Source organism: Lepidochelys olivacea, assembly GCF_965140295.1.
Source record: "Lepidochelys olivacea isolate rLepOli2 genome assembly, chromosome: 8".
Lineage (NCBI taxonomy): Eukaryota > Metazoa > Chordata > Testudines > Cheloniidae > Lepidochelys > Lepidochelys olivacea.
In genome coordinates, this window is record NC_140418.1 from 2,581,990 (window position 1) to 2,602,690 (window position 20,701).

The window sequence follows — 20,701 nt, forward strand, 5'->3', positions numbered from 1 at the left end:
TAGTACTTTTAAAAATTAAGGTAATGGGAATGCATTTTAAGTACAATATATGGTAACTTGTTTTTAATGTATGGATGGATGTCAAGAACACAAATACTGACTTTATTGCTCAGTCTGAAATTATGAAAAAAATCTTGATCACCTGCCCTCCTCCACTTTATATTAGGACACTGGGAAATGGAGAATACGTGTGGTGGAGTTCAGATGTAGAGGACAATCCAGCTCTCATTAAATATAATGCCAAATCCTTCCATTAGGCCAGAGTCTGATCTCGTGTGTTCACCGGTGTAAGTGATGGAGTTACTCCAGATTTTCACCAATGTAAATGAGATCAGAATCTGCCCCATTTCTTTGGCATTTTGATGTAATGGAGCAGGTCTTATTCATAACTGGAGGCAAAAGTTTAAGGTTGACCAAAATTACAAGTGAACTGAGTTTACTTGTCTAAATTTGAAGAAAAATGGAGGATGGCCATGGTCAAATCTATGGTGAGATGAGCAACTCAATTTTATTTTGCATTGGGTCAAAGATAATACAATTCAAATAGTTAGAGACTGAATAAGATGACAGACAATAAATGCTGCTAATGACCTGCTCCTGTAAATGGCTAAGCGCATTCTCCATCCTCACTGAAGAAAAACTGAAATCAGTTGAAGTTAAGGGTGCTCAGCACCTCTCGGGAAGCACTTAGCACCTTGTGGGATTGGACCACGGTTACTCTTTTTTTGGTTCTCCAGTTTAGAAAATAGTCCCAGGAAATACTCAGTGGATTTCTAATGTGTTGAAAGTGTGGGAAGATATGAGAAAATGACTAGTTACCTCAGAGGGGAATTTCAAAACTGGCCTCCATTTATAATATCCCAGAATTTAGTAACTACTTTCAGGAAAGATGGAGAGGGGGCAAGTGGGAAAAAACTAGATTGCCATGCAGAAGAAATGTACTTGACAGAACCTAGCTAAAATCTTTTAACACAACTTCAAGAGAAATCTCAATTAGAACTGTAGGGATGTTTAATGTCTCACACTTGAGCTATTTATTATAAATAATAATTTATTAGAAGAATTAGATACAGTTTAAGCTAGACGTATCCGCAATGAAGGGCAGTATAAGGAAATTGCTAAATAATGAGATCAGTGGTTTAAAAAATAAGTACATTGTGTCTAGATTTTTCTGCAAAATTACATGGCAGTGCTGACAATATGAGGCTAGACTGGGAAACGGAAACAAGCAAAATATCCAGAGGACTGGAAGGCTGTTATATTACTTGTTCTCAGTCATGAAGTGAAATACTATGCTTGGATGTTTCTGCATGTCAGTCTAACAAAACAACATACCACACAACAGAACCACTAACCCAGGAACCTATCCTTGCAACAAAGCCCGTTGCCAATTGTGCCCACATATCTATTCAGGGGACACCATCACAGGGCCTAATAACATCAGCCACACTATCAGAGGCTCGTTCACCTGCACATCCACCAATGTGATCTATGTCATCATGTGCCAGCAATGCCCCTCTGCCATGTACATTGGTCAAACTGGACAGTCTCTACGTAAAAGAATAAATGGACACAAATCAGATGTCAAGAATTATAACATTCATAAACCAGTCGGAGAACACTTCAATCTCTCTGGTCACGCAATCACAGACATGAAGGTCGCTATCTTAAAACAAAAAAACTTCAAATCCAGACTCCAGCGAGAAACTGCTGAACTGGAATTCATTTGCAAATTGGATACTATTAATTTAGGCTTAAATAGAGACTTGGAGTGGCTAAGGCATTATGCAAGGTAGCCTGTTTCCTCTTGTTTTTTCCTACCCCCCCCCCAGATGTTCTGGTTTAACTTGGATTTAAACTTGAAGAGTGGTCAGTTTGGATGAGCTATTACCAGCAGTAGAGTGAGTTTGTGTGTGTATGGGGGTGGGGGGGATGTGAGAAAACCTGGATTTGTGCAGGAAATAGCCCAACTTGATTGTCATGCACATTGTGTAAAGAGTTGTCACTTTGGATGGGCTATCACCAGCAGGAGAGTGAATTTGTGTGTGGGGGGGTGGAGGGTGAGAAAACCTGGATTTGTGCTGGAAATGGCCCACCTGATGATCACTTTAGATAAGCTATTACCAGCAGGACAGTGGGGTGGGAGGAGGTATTGGTTCATATTCTCTGTGTATATATAAAGTCTGCTGCAGTTTCCACGATATGCATCTGATGAAGTGAGCTGTAGCTCACGAAAGCTTATGCTCTAATAAATTGGTTAGTCTCTAAGGTGCCACAAGTACTCCTTTTCTTTTTATAGATGCAAAGTTTATAGCAGAATACAGACTCATAGAAATGCAGGGTGGAAGGGACCTTGAGAAGTCATCCCAGCCCCCTGCGCTAAAGCAGCACCAAGTAAAGCTAGACCATCCCTGACAGGTGTTTGTGTAACCTGTACTTAAAAATCTCCAGTGATGGGGATTCCACAATCTCCCTTGGAATCCTATTCCAGTGCTTAACTATCCTTATAGCTAGAACATTTTTCCTAATATCTAAGTACATCTCCCTTGCTACTAAGCCCTTTTTCTTCTTGTCCTGCCTCCAGTGGACATGGAGAACAATTGATCACAGGCCTCTTTAACAGCCCTTAATATAGTTGAAGATTGTTATCAGGTCCCCCCTTGGTCTTCTTTTCTCAAGACTAAAACATCCAATTTTTTTTAAACTTTCCTTATAAGTCAGGTTTTCTAAACCTTTTATCATTTTTGTTGTTCTCCTCTGGACTCTTTCTAGTTTGTTTATATCTTTCCTGAAGTGTGGTGCCCAGAATTGGATACAGTACTCCAGCTGAGGCCTCACTGGTAACACCTAGACCCCAGAATGTTATTAGCTCCCGCATCACATTGTTGTGATCCCCAGATCACTTTCAGTAGTACTATCACCTAGCCAGTTACACCCCTCCCCCCCACAATTTTGTCGCTGTATTGTGGAGGGATGCCCTAATACTTGGGGAACATCTCGTATTGAAAGACTGCTGGTCTGATGTTAAAACATTGTTGCAAGAGTTATTTCAGGGATACACCCAAAAGATTCCTGTTATGATGCTAGAGAAACTTCCTGATTCAGTTTAGGTGAGTAAGGGTATGAGAATCTGAGCCTTTGTTTGCAAAATCAAATACCCACCTTAGAAATGTGGTTGCCAAGAATAAAAGAATTTGAATACCCTAGAGTGGACTAACACCTGGCCTATTTGGGGGAAGATTGGCCGAAGGGACAGAGGGATTGGTTAAAATCAAATCAGTGATATTACTTTTATACTATATGTGTGCTTACTGTAAACTGTAACCTGCCGATGATGTAAAATAAACAGATATTGAAATGGCCTTTTATTAAAAATAAAAAACTCTGGCAATGTTCTTCCACTCTTACCCAGATTGAGTAGTTGTATACCCTACCTTCATGGCAGTCCCATTTTGCTTTTCACGGAGTAAGGTACTACTCAGTGTGAGTAAGAGTTGCAGAATCGGACCCTAAATCCATTGAAATGAATTAGATGATGTGACTCTAGTCACAAGAAGATAATAGTCCTCATAATGAAGCCACCATAGAAGTCAATGCAAGGTGCATTCACAGTTCAGGAGAGCTCAGAGACTGAAATGGCAGGTGTCGGTTAGGACACGCCAAGGTATGCTGACAACTGTGTAAGGAGGCTTGCGAGTGCCTGACTCTGGTTCCAGCCTGGCAGATCACTTAAACACATGCTCAAACTTTAAACATGCACTTAAGTTTCATTGACCTCAATGTTTTAAATTAAGTGTGGAGATGATAGAGACCCAGTACACCATGGTCAAGGTGAATGCAAGACGTCTTTATTTCCTGTTTTCACAGGGTCTTACCTCTGTAGGGTGTGCCCCCTTGTGGCCACACTGAACAGTGGTTCTAGACATTCACAGCTAACACCATATTTAAGCACTTGCTTGAATGCTTTGCTGAATAGGGATGGGCTAAAGCATATGCTTAAAGTTAAGCAAGTGCTCAGCTGCTCTGCTGAATCAGGGCCTCTATCAGCGCTATTAATGCCACGTTCTCAGGAGAATTTAAATCTACCTCTTCCTCCCCTTTTCCTTCGCCTTGATGACTGTGGATAAAACCTTAAAAAGGCAAATGGCAATGTTAAATGAAATAAACTCGGTGGGTGTCAGTTCAGGTGTTGATAATTTGAGGGCTGATCCTGGACCACTGAAGTCAATGGGAATTTTGCAGTTAACTTCAGTGGGTGCAGAACTGAGCCCTTGCCGTGACAAAAGTGCACAAAAGCACATGATCTCTACATACAGGTGGTACTGAATACATAATAGCATGTGAGAATGCAAGTCTCCTATGCTTTGTCCTTTTGTCTTCCAATGAAATGGGACTTTCCTTCTAACTTGAAAAGAGAAACAAATTAAATGCGGGATGCAAATCATTTATCAAATTAATTTATCAAGGCTTTCAGAGGTAGTAATTGCTCCTTACTCAGAAGCTGTTTACAAAGCCCTGAAACTTTGCAGCAACCTTGTCACAGATACTTGAGCAGGAAGGTTTTGTTTCTTTTTAAACCAAAGCCTCAAAACTAACCTCTAACAGTGCTTGAAGCAAGACTTCACAGTCATTGCTGATGTAAGTAAAAAAGAGCAATGAGAGATTTCGCTCTGATCATTTTCTGATCTGGCGATGCATTGCCAATTGTTACCCAGCATGCCTGAGCCTCCTTGCTTGACGTTTGCCATCTCATAATGGTTGTTGTTGTTGTTTCAGCCCTGAACGAGCCCACCATTGACTACGGTTTCCAAAGGTTACAGAAGGTTATCCCACGGCACCCTGGTGACCCCGAACGCTTGCCAAAGGTCAGCACCAAGTTTTGTTGGTTTTTTTTAAATATGGCAAAGGTGGGACTGGCTGGTGTTTGTTTGAAAATAAGCACTTTGATCTTTACCAAAGGAACCCACCAGTCTGCCTGTTAATGTAATGTCCTGGTTTGGCATCAGTGGCAGCTCACATAAACACTCAGCCCAGAAGGTTCAACTAACAAACCTTCATTGCAGCCTTCTGGGATATTGCACATGACCTGCATCACAACTGGAGCTAGCCTGTCCACTGCCTGGTGTATGCTGTGTCTGGAGGTATTAAAGGCACAGTCCACTGAAGGTAGTAATGGTCAGGAATGCTCTACACCAGCATGGGGTATTGTGGGTATTTGGGAACACAGGCCTTCTGTACATTTCAGCAAAGTTAGACCTGGATAGCTAGATGGCGTCTGTCTTAGCAGAGTCTGGTACTGCAGTCACATCTTGCAAAATTACCCTGAGAACTCTACATTGTATAAATCAGAGGAGCACAAGCCACTGTGAGTATGTGTCATTTTATGTTCAGCCATGTGTCTCCATTTAATATAATAATAGTACACGTCATTGTTTCAGTAACCCTGAAATAATCAGGCCATAGCTACACTACAGAATTACGTCAACCTAAGTTACACTGGCATACAGCCACCGCAGTTATTACATCGCTAGTGCGTGTGCACACTTGGCTCCTTGTGTTGGCAGGGGGTGTCCTCACTGGGAGCGCTTGTATCGATGCAGAGTGCAGTGCAGTGTGGGTAGGTATCCCACTGTGCAACTTGCCACCATCCAGCACAGGGTGATGAGAGATGTGGTCAAGTGGCTTAGTGATCAGTTCTGCGCCCTTCAGTCATTGGAAAAAACCTGCCATTGACTTCAGTCCTTTAACAATAAGTGGTTGGGCAGAAGGGAATTGGGAAATTCCAAGTTTTATCCTGACACTGACTCCCTCTGTACCCCTGTGTAAAATCCCTTGACTTTTCTGCATTAGTCTCCTGAGCTGTAATGTTGGGATATCTCATAGCTCTGTTGTGAGCATTGATAAGCTTGTGAAATGCTTTGAAATGGAAAAGAGTTAATAAGCATCATCATGTTATTATGTATTATCTGTTGACACAGAAATGAAATTAGATGAGTTATTTTAAATGTCTTGTTAACTCTCCATTCTCTTTGATTGGAAAGGCTTCGGACATTGGCGCCTGGATTTTTTGTTTTGTTTTTTGTTTTTCCTTCCTGCCTCCTGAGAAATTAGAAGAAAACATGCTGTCCTGGAGCATAGTTTTTCATTGGCTTCATTTGCCCTCCTACCTCTCTCTCCCCTCATCCGCATGATTTTTAGACAGGTTTGCAGCATGCTTTTGTACCTAGGACTGCTTCCTCAGAGGTGCAATCCTCCCTACGGATAAACAGCATCCTACTTCTGCATGAGGCTTTTGTGACTTCAGCATAGCTCTGCAGCCAAGGATGCCCACTGAGAGAAGCTGTTTGCCAGAGAATAACAACATGGTTATGATGCACTCTGGATTTGCAAGCCTAAAGGGTGCAGAAGTCATAAGATTGCTATGGACTCAACTTTCCAATTAAATAGCAGAGCCTTGTTTTCTGTTTTTAAATAACAGATCAAATGTAAATTAGGACCAAACATTTTCAGCTTGGGTTAGCAGATTTGATATTGCAATGGGCTATCAATCTCCCCTCTGGCCACGAATGCTTATGGATGGGCTACTGCAGCATGTGCCCTCCTGGGCCAGTGGTATGATATGGCTGTGCAATTTGAGTTTGGGTCAAGTTTGGGTTCATTGCAGCTCTGCCCATACCAGAATCTGAGCCCTAGTGGTTTGCACACTCCTAGTATAAAACAATGGCTCTTAGTGCATCGGAAGAACCTAACCTCTTTGTATGGGAAAATCTAATTTTACTTATTCTCTACCTCTTCTGACACTCATCTCAGTTACATTATGGCCTTTCTCATTGTGACAGCAAGGAATCCCACTCGAGTAACTGGCAGCAGAAGTTTTCTGAGGTTCAGGTGTGAGAAGTACTACAGAGAATGTCTGAATTTCTACCTTGTTAAAAGCAGCCCAGGGATAAGAGCTGAGTCCACTAACCGCAAATTGCTTGAATTAGGGCTTTTTCACCACATGCTAGCCCAGCAGGCAAGAGAGCAGATTGAAAGGGGGAGCATTTCCTTCTCAACCCACAGGTATGGCCCTCACTGCAGTTCTTGGCCATGCAGTCATAGAATCCTAGAATCTCAGGATTGGAAGGGACCTCAGGAGGTCATCTAGTCCAACCCCCTGCTCAAAGCAGGACCAATCCCCACTTTTTGTCCCAGATCCCTAAATAGCCCTCTCAAGGATTGAGCTCACAACCCTGGGTTTAGCAGGCCAACACTCAAACCACCGAGCTCTCCCTCTTCCCCTCGTGGTGGTGGTGTTTTTGCGGAGGTTCAGGGCAAAATCTGGACTTGTCAGGTTTGCCGCACGTCTCGTGAGCTGCTAACTATTGGCACCCAGGTGCAAATTTATTGGCTGTGCCGTCTGCATTACTTTTGTAACACACTCTTCCATCCATCACCTTCTAAGATGTCACAGTTTGCATTTCCTCCCCTGCGACACGAGAAAGTGCTGTTTTGTGCTTAGTGCATGGGGCAGAGGATCAGGGTTCCTGCGTTCTTTCCGCAGCTCCACCCCCGGCACTCTGAGCAAGCCACTTCACTGCATCGCTGTTCCCTAGTGTTCCAGTCTGTATAATAAGGATGTTAATATTTCACAAAGGGTGCCTTGAGGTTTAAATAATTAATGCTTGCTGGGTGCTTTTAGATCCTTGAGTGAAAGGTTCTGGGGATTACCAAAATGTGGTCCAGGTAATCCAGCATTTTTCTGCCATCCTATGTGTGTTTCCTCCTACTTGACTGGTCTTCCATGAAGTCGCTAAATCAAGGGAAATCATCTTTTCTGTATTCCGGGTGTGATCTCAGCTTGTGTAAATCAGACAGTGAAGAAGTTACCAATTTCCTATATCAAGGAATAATTGAACCCCTGGATGGAACCAACGTTCCTGTAAGACCCTAAAGGGAGGCAAGGGGCTTTGGCAGCTGCGTTAGAGAGAGCTTGAAGGTTGGGCCTCAAGTTCAAGACTCATTAATATGCCGTGCACAGAGGCTGAATGCAGCAGGGGCTGGCACGCATCAGCGTCTGCATTTGAGGCACTGATGGTTCATTCCCAACACCATTTGCTGGCTCCAGAATCCTAATCAAGGATGTAGTGAGTTTGTGTGCAGGCTGAATGCTGCACGATGCTCTTCCGTAGTCATTAAAACGAGGCAAGGCTTTGGCAGGATTCCATGGCAGGCAGTTGTCAGTGACTACTTAAATGAGAATTGTGGGCCATCTGGCTTTGGATCTTAAGATGGACAGAAGCACCAAGAGGGAAGAAGGAGAATGGGAGGGGGGCAGAGAAGGGAATGGAAAATAGTGCTCAGAGCTTTAGATATTGCTTTTCCTATTTTTTAACCATTGCCATCCCAATGTATCAGAACTTCTGTATATTAAGAGCCTTGTATGCTGTGCTTTTCCATACCCCGCCCCCCCATGTTTCCATAACTGCCCTTAGGGATTGAAGGCCATTGTTCCATTAAGCGTTATTGATGAAATAGACATCTTTTAAGAAATGGAAGCAGCTGTGGTCCTGGTGACAGCGTGATGCTGACTCTTAGTGCACGCTCTCTGCTCTGCAGAGCTCCAAAGGAGGAATGTAGCAGCAACATCTGTGGTCCCAGGGATTGTGATATCCTACAGTAGAACTTTGGTCTCCTCTTGCTTTAAAACTGCTGGACCAGCTTTTCAAAAGTGCTTGGCGCCCACGCAGCAACTGCCATTGAGAACAACAGCGAGTTCGGACTCTCTTTCCCCACTGTTGGTTACGGGAGGTGCTGCGAGGTGCTGAGATCCATGGATAATCTGGCCTGATTTTTTTTTTTAAATGTAGAGTTTCTGGAGAAGCAGGAATGGAAGCAGGTGTGGGGGGATGGAGAGGTGGAGCAAACCGGCTGTGCGGAGGAGGCTTCTCCCCTCATGCACAGGGGCAGATCAGGGGAAAGAAGCCAGCTGACAAGAGGGGTCACTAACAGTTGTGCCCGGACACACATTCCAAGAGCAGACCCAGTACAGGGGTGGTGGGGGACACCCTCTAGCCCTGGAGTCAGCTCAGGCACCTGGGGTGAGTTGAGTAGAAATCTTTCCTGGTCAACGCGCCAGGGGAGGCAGATTACGGGGAGCAAGAGCTCTCCAGAGAGAAGTAAAGAGAACTAGTGGGATGCTAGACCTGAGGGATTGTATCACAGTCCCTAAGGTGGAGACTGGAGAAGGCCCACTCCATGGGGCTGGGAGATATGCATGTTTGTGTGTGCGATCGCTCTCTCTGTCACACTCACACACTCACATCTTGGTTCTCGCACACCTGTGTGGTGGAAATTTGTAAAGAGGTTTAAATCACAAGCACATTTATTTATTAAGGCTTCTTCACGCTTTGTACCACGAATCTTGAAGATAAATCTAGGGCAGGCCCTAGGAGATTCTGGAGCTACGCTAGCAACTTATAGTTATAAAGATAGTTATAAAGCAGATAACTCACAGATAGTTATAAAGCAGGTTCCATTATGAGGTAGATTTTAAACACCTCCTTTCTCACCAGCTCTTACACAGAAAGTTCGTTGCCAGACACAATTTCCCATGCATAGTCTCCTGCCTGGGGCAGGGAGCTGGGGGTGATGGGGTTCAGGTGAATTGGCCTCTAGTTGCTTTTGACTTACAAGGCTTTAGGAACAAAGAGTTTTGGCCATACTTACAGGGTGTGGGACTCTATTCTGGGAAGCAGTGACTCTGAAAAAGATTTGGAGGTTGCGTTAGATAATCAGCTGAACTTGAGAGCTCCCAATGTGGTGATGTGACTAAAAGAGCTAATGCGATCCTGGGATGCATAAACAGGAGACTCTCGAGTAGCAGTAGAGAAGTTATTTTACCTCCGTATTTGGCACTGCTGTGACCATTACTGGAATACTATGTCCAGTTCTGGTACCCCCATTCAAGAAGGATGTTGGTAAATTGGAGGGTGGTCAGAGAAGAACCACGAGAATGGTTAAAGGATTAGAAAGCCTACTGTGTAGTGTTAGACTCAAAGAGCTCAATCTATTTAGCCTAAAAAAGAAAGGGCTAAGGGGTGATTTGATTACAATACCTACATGGGGAACCAATATTCAATAATGGGCTCTTCAGCTTAACAGAGAAAGATATAACAATGGCTGGACTTTGAAGCTAGACACATTCAGATTGGAAATAAGGCATACATTTTTAACAGAGAGTAAGTAACCATTGGAATAATTTAGCAAGATGTGTGGAGGATTCTCCATCATTGACGACTTTTAAATCAAGATTGGATGTTTTTCTAAAAGCTCTGCTCTAGGAATTATTTTGGGGCTGTTCTCTGGCCTGTGTTCTACAGGAGGTCTGACGAGATGGTCACAATGGTCCCTTCTGGACTAGGAATCTATGAATGGAAAAAAGATTGTCTGTAAAAACTTGATGCTTATTTTATACATCACTCCTCTGTGCAAACTAACACCAAGTATGGGTTTTTTTGTCATTGTTGGCAACTGCAGGCTACCACTATACTTAAGATTGTGATTGCTCACTAGGTATGTGAGAAGCAAGTGTATCTACCTTGCTTACCCTTCCAATAGGGGTCAGAGATCCTACCCTCCCGATACAATCCAGCAATCCATATTTCGCCTGCTTGTCCTCCGCTGCACACCTTATCCTCAGAACAGGGGCTTTATTTCTGCTTATGTCTCTGTGGAGGAGAGAGTGGAGCTCACAGCAGTCTCTTTGCCTGTCAGGCAGTATACCACTGCCAGGTTCCACCTTCCCTCATGGACCCTCTCCCATGCCAGTCCCTGAGCCATAAAACATAATCTAAGGGGCATTTCTTCTTCCTCTGCCAATTCAGCCTGTGTCCTGTACAGGGCACCATTAGCAATCAGTTGGGCACTATCTACAGGGAGCCCTTCCCAGCAGGAAACTCCACAGTACAACGGTTTACCCTGAATCCATCCTGACATTGATCCAGATCAGAGAAACCTTTGTACTGAACAGAGGGTGGAGGGGAGGATGTGGATCGCGGGACCACAACCTACTGTTGGACTCCCTATGCTGACAGTGAATGTGTGAGACGTGATGACTGTCTCTAACCACTAAGCTGGTACAGGGACGTGGGAGCAGAGCGAAAGCTGGTCCTGGCACCTTTGCAGGGATTTTCTGGAGTTCTACACTGCTATTTATACCAGTACTAGGGGGGTTGGGCAGTGTACATCTTCTACCTGCTGCCGTGAGGCGTGTGCAGGGTAGACATACCCTTAGGGGGAGATTTTCAAAACCACCAAGATTTGAGCAGTCAAATGCCTTAGGCAGCAGCTCCCCTTTTCAGCCTTAAAGGGCACTATCCTGATCAAAGTGTTGCGGTGGGGTGTGGGGTTTTCTTTTTCTGGGACTATGTAGGGTCTGAAACACAGGAGAGCTCAGAAACAGTGAAGGGCAGAGTCATATACACATTTCTGGCAAGGAGCCCTTACTTTTCCGAAGGTCAGCAGCATGTGTACACATTTCAGTGAGTTTTCTTTATAATTGGGTCAGCATTTACTCAGCAAATGATTAGAGCAGATGGTGTCATTTAGAATCTGTGACAAAACTTGAATACGTGCAGGCTCACAGAATGACAGGGATCTATGCATCATTTCTTCACTCTGCCTGCCCGAGGGCAGGTTTCTAGATTGGGTCTGGACCCTCTAGATTAAATCAACCCATTCCAGATGAGTGACTTGAGCCACTTGTTTGAATGACCAATAAGGCTTATCCCTGTGATCTTAGATTCCCCTATTTAAAAAAAAAATCCACAACAATGAAATGATGGAGGCAGGAGGACACTAACCAGGTAAACATGTTTCCTTCAAGCAGTAGCGCTTTTAGAGAAAATAAACCCCAGTTGAGGAAAGTAACAAAAGCTGCATTTGTGTATTTTGCTCCATGGAGCTGAAAATATCTCGTAAATTGATCCTGTGGGAGTAATAAATACACATTACTTTATCTTGTACTTCATGTCCTATACCCCTGAGTCTTGATAGAACAACACCGCTTAATAGACTTTAAAAAAAGAGTAATTACAGTCATTGGTTGTGTGATTTTTCAGCCCTTCCAGCCCTGCCTGACCTTCTAATTTAGCTCACCGTGTCTAACTAATGCATTTATATTCATCTTTTATGAAGCATGTGTAGTACAAAATTGACTTTGCAGTCTTTAGCAAGCTGTCTTACCAGGTTTAGGATCTGGTTAGTACTGTGAATAGTGTGTGTGCGCGTGTGAACGTGTGTGTAAATCTTGCAATACCTGTGCTTCCAATTAATTATTTTTGATCCTTTTGGAAATATAATAAAAAGTATTTATTCCATTTCCCCCTCTCTCCCCTTTAAAGCTTTTATACATTCCAGCATTATATATAGCTAAACATGCAGGCAAAAAGATGCAACTGTTTTTAAAATGATTACCACTAATGTTTCTGCTTGTCAGAAGTGCTTAAATTTCCCTGCTCTTTATCTAAAAACTTAGCACTGTTACCTTTTAAGAATTACAAATTTATAAGATCTTACGAAGCTGATTTACAAACACAGCTGACAGTTTATGATGAATGATGTTGCAAAATGTGCAGTTTGTTTCTTTGTCATTTCTAGATATGTATCTATTAGGAAGTGGATTAAGAAAAGAAAGAGCCCCCTCTGAAAGAGCCCTGGAGCTATAGAGCGCACACACAAATATCTCTCCCATGTTTCCTCATAACTTCCTACTCAGTGCACTCATCCCGTAGAGCACAATTGTTCTCTGTGCATTTTCTTCCACCATATGGTATCCTCATTACCATACACTAAGGGTCCATATGGAGAACTTGTGAAGTGAACTGTGTTCATTTTAACTGCCAGATGAGCAGCCTTTTGCTTTGCAAGCTTAGCTTAAGTCATCTGCTGTCTTTATGTTGTTATGGCAACACAGTACCAATAAAAAATTCTAATCTACTGTAAGTGTCTTGGATCACAGTATTTTAAGTGCTTGCTGTAACTGTCCTCTAAGTGAGGATGCTTGTTCTTTTAGTATGACAAAGGGTTATTGTCAACTCCAGCAGGTGGCAGTAAAGAAATTGTTTCTCCACCTCCCCCCCCGGCACCTCCCCCACCCGAAAAAGTTATATAATTACAAAACAGTATATCACAAGCATATTTGTAGGCTGATCCTCCAAATTTCATTGTAAGGTTAGGATCACAGCTAAAGCTCCTTCCATGCTGCAAATCACACGCTGAACTGTGAAACGATGGTGGCAGCAAATGCGTTCCTAAGGTTTTGCGGAGAGAGAGAGAGAGAGAGAATTAGACTGAAGCACCACTTCATTGGAATTCTGAAGCCTCCATAACCATGAAGCTGTTTTTGCTACACCCCTGAATTACTCATTCAAACACCATGCTAATTAAGAGTACCTTAAAGTAATGGAAGTAGGCAGCAACATCCTTAAAAATAAATCATTTTCACCTCTGCAGGCCACATGATATGTTGCATCTCTCTCTCTCTCTCTCTGTATTGAAAGTGAATGTTTGCTGTCTCAGTTCATCAGTTCACATTAGCCTCATGCTGAATATTTAAACACAGAACAATTTGAACGCACCATGAAGAGAGACAGTGACTGCGCTTTCACTGGGAACAGCAAGGGCTCATCTAATAATAATTTAGTAAATCAGCCATTTAGTGGCTCAGTTGTACACTGCACTGTGCCAAATAATATTCACTTCAACTGTACGCTGATAAAATTGAAATTCAGACCCAAGTCACGCAGCCGTCTTTTGCTCAATGGGGAGATGAAACGGAAAATAGCCCTCCCAATAGAGTAATTGTGTTTAGTGATTTATCATAAATACAGTGGCATAGCAATGGAAACAGGAATTGGTTGTATATGGTACAATGTAGTCTAATTATGCTTTTATTGTTTTAGTTTCTAATGCTCGGGCTATTCAGCAATTCAGAGCTTGCCGTCACATCTTCAACTCAATACGTATGTGGATGAGAAACAGTGACATAGCAGCACTGGGCCCCTTCAGGGGGCAGTGTAGATCGGTACTGCCCTCGTGGAAGCCCATGGGGCCATTGTATCGTAGACCAGCATGATGTCCTGGAGGAGCTCTGGGAGTGCAGCTGCTATGGTGCCCTTTCACAGGATGCACTTTGCCCCACACCATGGAAGCACTGAAAGACTCGTTTAGTTCCTCCGCTCCCTGAATGCAGGGGGTACAGTTGTATGCTTTCAGCCCATTTTTCCCCCCCATGCACACCAGGGCCAAATCCTTACTCTTATAAATAATCCTTTCTTACTTGAGTAAAACAGCAGGATTTGTTCTCAATTGTGTTATTTTCAAACACTTCTGCAGAGAAGTCAGTACACAATTAGGCCGACAGAATTATATAGGAAATGGAACAAGCAGTGGTATACTCTCCTAGCGCACATTCATATGAGGTTCAAAATATGTGTGCAGATTTGCAATAACTGCCTATGCAATTCATGCACTAAAAACTGTCTCTTCGTGTTAGCTGTACCTATAGGGACCATGTTATAAACTTAAATGTAAGTGGCATCATCTGTTACTTTTGAGTAAGAAACAGAATGGTTTGGGGGATTAATAATTTAGTTCTGTACCTAGCGGTTCCACAGACTTTTTGTTTGACCTTGGACAAGCCTTGCCTTAGTTTCTCCATCTGTAAAATGGGGTGAATATTTTATGTAATATTTGTTTGTTTCAGTTCCTTGAGCTCCTATACAGGCTCTGGGCCTATACATATTTTATAAAAGCACCTTTCCTCGTAAGCCACAAAAGTTCCCCATTCTCCACAAATAAGGTCCTTACCTCTCCACCTGCTCGGTCAGCCTGGCCTGTCAGAAACAGCCTAGGAAAATAACTAGGCTATGCTGAGTGCAGAGATCAAGACTCTCTGTGATGCAGGGTGTTGGGGAAATAATACCTACCTTGTGGGGGTGTTGTGAAATGTCATTCTTTCTTGTAATAAGGAACTTCGAGATCCTCAGATGGAAGGCATTCTAGAAGTGTGAAGCATTATCAATGAGCCAGCCTACAGTTACCATTTCTAAACTTAGTTGCAGGTGTTATACAGTGGTTCACTCTCTGATATAAAATATGATCACTGCATATTTCTCAATTCTCACAACACGCTCCAGCTGAGCAGCAGAGAGCATCCTCCTTACCATCATGATGCCGTTTAGCAGTGTGTGCTAGAAGCATACGGTGCCATTGTCATAATTCTTCTAAGAAATACAGGGCTTCACAATCTAGACTTAACTGCTGACACTTGAAAACTCAGACATTTTGGTAAAATGAATCAGGCCTTAATGTTTCTTTTATGAGATCTCTTCTCATAGGAAGGAGGTTTGGCACCATTTGGAGATCAAGCGTAGTGATCCATCATAGTAAAGTCAGCTGTCCCAGCCAGCTTCTCAGAGGTCACTCGATCGAACCAACAGCTCTTACAACTATATTATTGCTTATGGAACAGTAATTGAGGCACTATAGATAAAAATTACCTGCTCTAATAGGCAGTGAACAATTTGCTCTCAATACAATTATAAGCCAAATCATTCATTTCATAACACTTGGACTAATTTATTTGTTGACCTTTTAATATCCATAGCTCTTCAGCTGTATTAGTGGCAATTCAGAAAAATCTCTTGTTCATTTTACTTTCATTGATTTTTTTTTCCATGGAGGCAATAACAGGTGTTTGAGTACAGCCTTTTCTTTCTGTTGTAAAAGTCAATCATGTAACTTACGGTGATATAACTCCTCTGGACTGAAACATCTTCTAAGTACAATAGTGTACACGCTCATGCTATCTCTGTAAACAAGGGTATGCATTTTTGCTTTGTTTTCATGATAGATCTGTGTTCACATTAATATATTGGACAGTGGAAGATGGAGAAGGTACACTGGAATGTTATATAAAGCTATGCCACCCTATGTAATGTAATTTTGTTTCATATACACAGTACTGAAGATACAGGAATTTCAGAAGTCGTCTTTATTTTAATCCCCACAGTAGGATGAACTATAGGTCTGCTCATTAATGATGATATCCTCGTCATTTTATCTTGATATAGTATCTTAAGAACATAAGAATGGCCATACTGGGTCAGACCAATGGTACATCTAGCCCAGTATCCTGTCTCCCGACAGTGGCCAATGCCAGGTATTTCAGAGGGAATGAACAGGTAATCATCAAGTGATCCATCTCCTGTCTCCCATTCGCAGCTTCTGGCAAACAGAGGCTAGGGATACCATCCCTGCCCATCCTGGCTAATAGCCACTGATGGACCTATCCTCCATGAACTTATCTAGTTCTTTTTTGAACCTGTTATAGTCTTGGTCTTCACAACATCCTCTGCCAAAGAGTTTGACAGGTTGACAGTGTGTTGTGTGAAGAAATACTTCCTTTTGTTTGTTTTAAACCTGCTGCCTATTAATTTCGTGTGGTGACCCCCTAGGTCTTGTGTTATGAGAAGGAGTAAATAACACTTCCTTATTTACGTTCTCCACACCAGTCATGATTTTATAGACCTCTATCATATCCCCCTAGTTGTCTCTTTTCCAAGCTGAAAAGTCCCAGTCTTATTTCTCTCTCCTCATACAGAAGCTGTTCCATACCCCTAATCATTTTTGTTGCCCTTTCCTGAACCTTTTCCAATTCCAATATATCTTTTTTGAGATGGGACATCTATATCTGTACGCAGTATTCAAGATGTGGGCGTACCATGGATTTATATAGAGGCAACATGATTTTGTCTTACTATCTATCTCTTTAGTAATGATTCCCAACATTCTGTTCACTTTTTTTGACTTGCAGCCCAAAGGACTGCCAAGCACTTTGCAGACTGGAACTGGTCAAACTTTTCTAAATTTCAAGTTTTTGACATTTCAACTGGAAAAATATCTTGGCTCTATTTGATCATTTTCATTACATTTTTGGGGCTTTCATCTTGCCTGATAGCTGTCTGAAATATTTTGACGTTTGAAAAAAATTATTGAATTTTTGAGATATTTTGGAAAATCAGTAAAAATTTTGAAACATTCCTGTGAAATTTGTTGCTGGTATTTTTCCAATCAACTCTGAGAGCAACTATAAAACAGTGATTGTTTCATTCACCACTGAAAATGGAGACTTGTCTGGTATGAAATGTGATACCTATTTTCATATCACAGAGCCGTCAAGGGAACTATACTTTATCCAACTGAAATCAGCTGGCAGGAAGAATTTAATCAGAAAAATGTGAATGGTAATTGTGAATCATTTAAGAACACCTTACTAGATGCCCCAAAAGCCACAATTGAGGAATAAGGCCACACTTGTCAAAAAAACCAACCTGGTTTAGAGAGTAAGCGAACGCAGCTATAAAAAAACAAGTGTGTGTGTATATGTGTGTGTGCATAGATATAACAAATGGGGGGGAAAAGGGAAGTTGACAGTAATGAATATAAATCAGAAGTTAGGAATTGTAAAAAAAAAAATTGATAAGGGAAGCCAAGAGATACAAGGAGAAAGTTAAGGACAATAAGAAGGAGTTTTTAAAGTATATTAGAAACAAAAATAATCTGGACAATGGTATTGGCCCATGACTAGATGGAAATGGTAGAACTATCAATAATGCAGAAAAGGTAGAAGTCTTCAGTTAATACTTCTATTCTGTATTTGGGCAAAAACAGATGATACAGTCTCATTGAATGGTGAGCATAGAATCATAGAATATCAGGGATGGAAGGGACCTCAGGAGGTCATCTAGTCCAACCCCTTGCTCAAAGCAGGACCAATCCCCAACTAAATCATCCCAGCCAGGGCTTTGTCAAGCCTGACCTTAAAAACCTCAAAGGAAGGAGATTCCACCACCTCCCTAGGTAACGCATTCCAGTGGTTCACCACCCTCCTAGGGAAAAAGTTTTTCCTAATATCCAACCTAAACCTCCCCCACTGCAACTTGAGACCATTACTCCTTGTTCTGATAACACCCATTACATTCTACAAGTATCTGGAGGATATTAAACGAACGCTACTAAAGTTAGACATTTTTAAAGCATCAGGTCCAGATAACTTGCATCCAAAAGGTTTTAAAAAGCTGGCTGAGGATCTCACTGGACTCTTAATGTTAATTTTCAATAAGTCTTGGAGCACTGGGGAAGTTGCAGAAGACTGGATGAAAGCAACTGTTGTGCCAATATTTAAAAAGGCTAAATGGTACGACCTGGGTAATTATAAGACTGTCAGGCTAACGTCAGTCCTGGGCAAGATAATGGAGCAGCTGATATGGGACTTGACTGATAAAGAATTAAAGGAGGGTGATGTAATTAATGCAAATCAACAAGGCTTTATGGAAAATAGATCCTGTCAGACTAACTATGAGATTACAAGTTTGGCTGATAAAGGTAATAGTGTTGATGTAATAGACGCAGACTTCTGTAAAGCATTTGACTGGGTACTGCACGATGTGTTTAAGTACCTATATGGGGCTGGGGGGGTGGGGGAGGAGGGAGTCTTTCGTTTCCTGTAAGCAAGAAAGTTGAAAAAGTCTTTTAACAAGATAAGCTAGGAAGCACTTCACTGAAGTACTTCTGCTTGAGCTAAAGCCTCTTTATGCCATAAAGTACTATGAAGTCCTTTGAACACATAGTTGTAAAATATAATTGTTACACATTTGGCATTTTATGCTTTCCTAGAAATTACCACTTGGTATCTACACCTAATCTACGTTCTTTCTTTTCATTTCAATTGGGTCTGAAGTGGTCCTTCATTGTAATGAGAATGTCCCTTTCAAGAGACTTTTTTCAATTATACTGATGATAAAATGTAAGTGAACGTACTCATTTGTAGGGGTTACGACTGAGCTGTGTTTTAACTGTAATGCTAAAACCAATCAACATTATTCCAGTCTCTATTTCAACATTTTTATGCACTCGCTCTGGGCAGAACATAGTGGAATATCATTGTAGGTCAAAATCTCAGTGCTGCTTATTTTTCACTTTTCATTCCACCATTAAAAGCTAACATGTTCTCCAGCGCCTAACTAGAAACTCTTCTTATGGTAGATTTACAACCCAAAAACTCTTCACCATTGGACCAAAAAAGTGACAATTCCTCTCATCTTAGTACTTCATTCTTACGTTATTTTTATTTTCATTAAAACTGTTTTATGGGGATTTTAAATGAATTCCATATAGATGAGTTTATATCTTGTTTCTGGAAAATATCTAGTCAATCATACAGGTTTTTTATATCGACATCAAATATTCATAAAGATAAATACACCAATAAAAACAAAATTCAGAAGATGAAATAATTAAGTAAAAACCAATTCATATATAATTAACACTTTGAATGCCAGATAGCTATACTGATAGACATTAGCTGAAGATCTGGCCTTGTAATACTAATTATAATTAGATTCTTTTATAGACTTAAATCCAGTGAAGTGGACCATGTCACCCACTACACTTCTGATTTGACCTGGAGGGCCAGCATTTTAAAGGGGATTTGAACCTGGCCTCTTCATGCAAACAATTGTGCATGGATAAAATAGAGATTTCAACCTACTTGATTTGCAAGTGCAAATATGTTTCACACACACAAAGAAGTTAATCGTCTCTCTATATTCTACTATGTACACCTGCAAAATTACAAATCTTATTTGAAACTTTGGCCCCAAGTATTTTTCATAATTCTTTCTAATAGGATATAAAAATTGCTTCCAAGCAATTGTGAAAGAGCTAGCCCTGTATTTTTTATCAAATGTCTCACAATATAACGTCTAGGCACTCACAATGCCATTCCTATCAAATTCTTTTTATGTTTACATAAGTCCATGCCCTCCAAATAATTCAAAACATTCTTATTATTCCATAAAGGAACTTTGACAACTTTCCAAAAATATACAGGGTATAGAATGATCAAGATAAGAGCAAGAGTAACAACACTTTTCCTTTTTGGCCACTCTCATCTGCAGCTGTTTTTAAGGAATAGGAAAGTTATTACCATTGAGAGTACCTGATTTAAGAGCTATCAGGAAATCTTACAGATGCAAAAAGGAAAAGCAAACCTTAAAGCCTCAATAAACTCAGTGAGCAACATCTGCTTCAAAATATACTAGATGCCAATACAAATAGTTTGGGATAAATTTTCAAAGCAATGAGGTTCAGAGCTGATTTTGCATTGTTTTGAAAATGTACATCTGCATGCATCACCCAGTGAATGCAAGTGCAATGCATTGTGTGAAATGAATTTAAAATATAGCTATTCAAATCCTTTAAATTTCAGGTAGAAAAAACATTCTAAACTTTAGAAATACTTGGTCAAATTATGCTTTCAGCTACACCTATGTAAATGAGGAATAACCCCATTGCAGATAATATAAGTGAGAATAGAATCACGTCCACTGTATTCTGATGGGAGCCAGGCATTCTCTTGCAGGAAGATGGTTGTGTTCTGTGAGCCACTGAGTTGAACACTCCTGGACTTACCCATTTTTAATTTGGACACCATTTACCTTGTGTTCCAGTGATCCACTAGGGGCACCCAAGGTTTCCTTCCTGGCAAATTAATCATGGTATGGAAGATTGGATTGCATAATTAAGGAGATGGAGTTGTTGATAGAGTCCCTACCTTCTAGAGATCAGTGGTAGAGCTTTCTCTATAATACGAAAA

At 41.4% G+C, this 20,701-nt stretch overlaps 1 protein-coding gene across 8 annotated transcripts in view; it reads left to right on the top strand.

Annotated features, from left to right (window-relative positions):
* Nucleotides 1-20,701, top strand: part of EBF1 (EBF transcription factor 1) — a 334,154-nt gene that overhangs the window by 290,753 nt on the left and 22,700 nt on the right. For all 8 annotated transcript variants that reach the window (XM_084637706.1, XM_084637708.1, XM_084637709.1 and 5 more), the window contains exon 11: nt 4,777-4,865. In XM_084637706.1, coding sequence (XP_084493832.1) covers nt 4,777-4,865 — 89 coding nt within the window. The remainder of the gene's footprint in view (nt 1-4,776; nt 4,866-20,701) is intronic.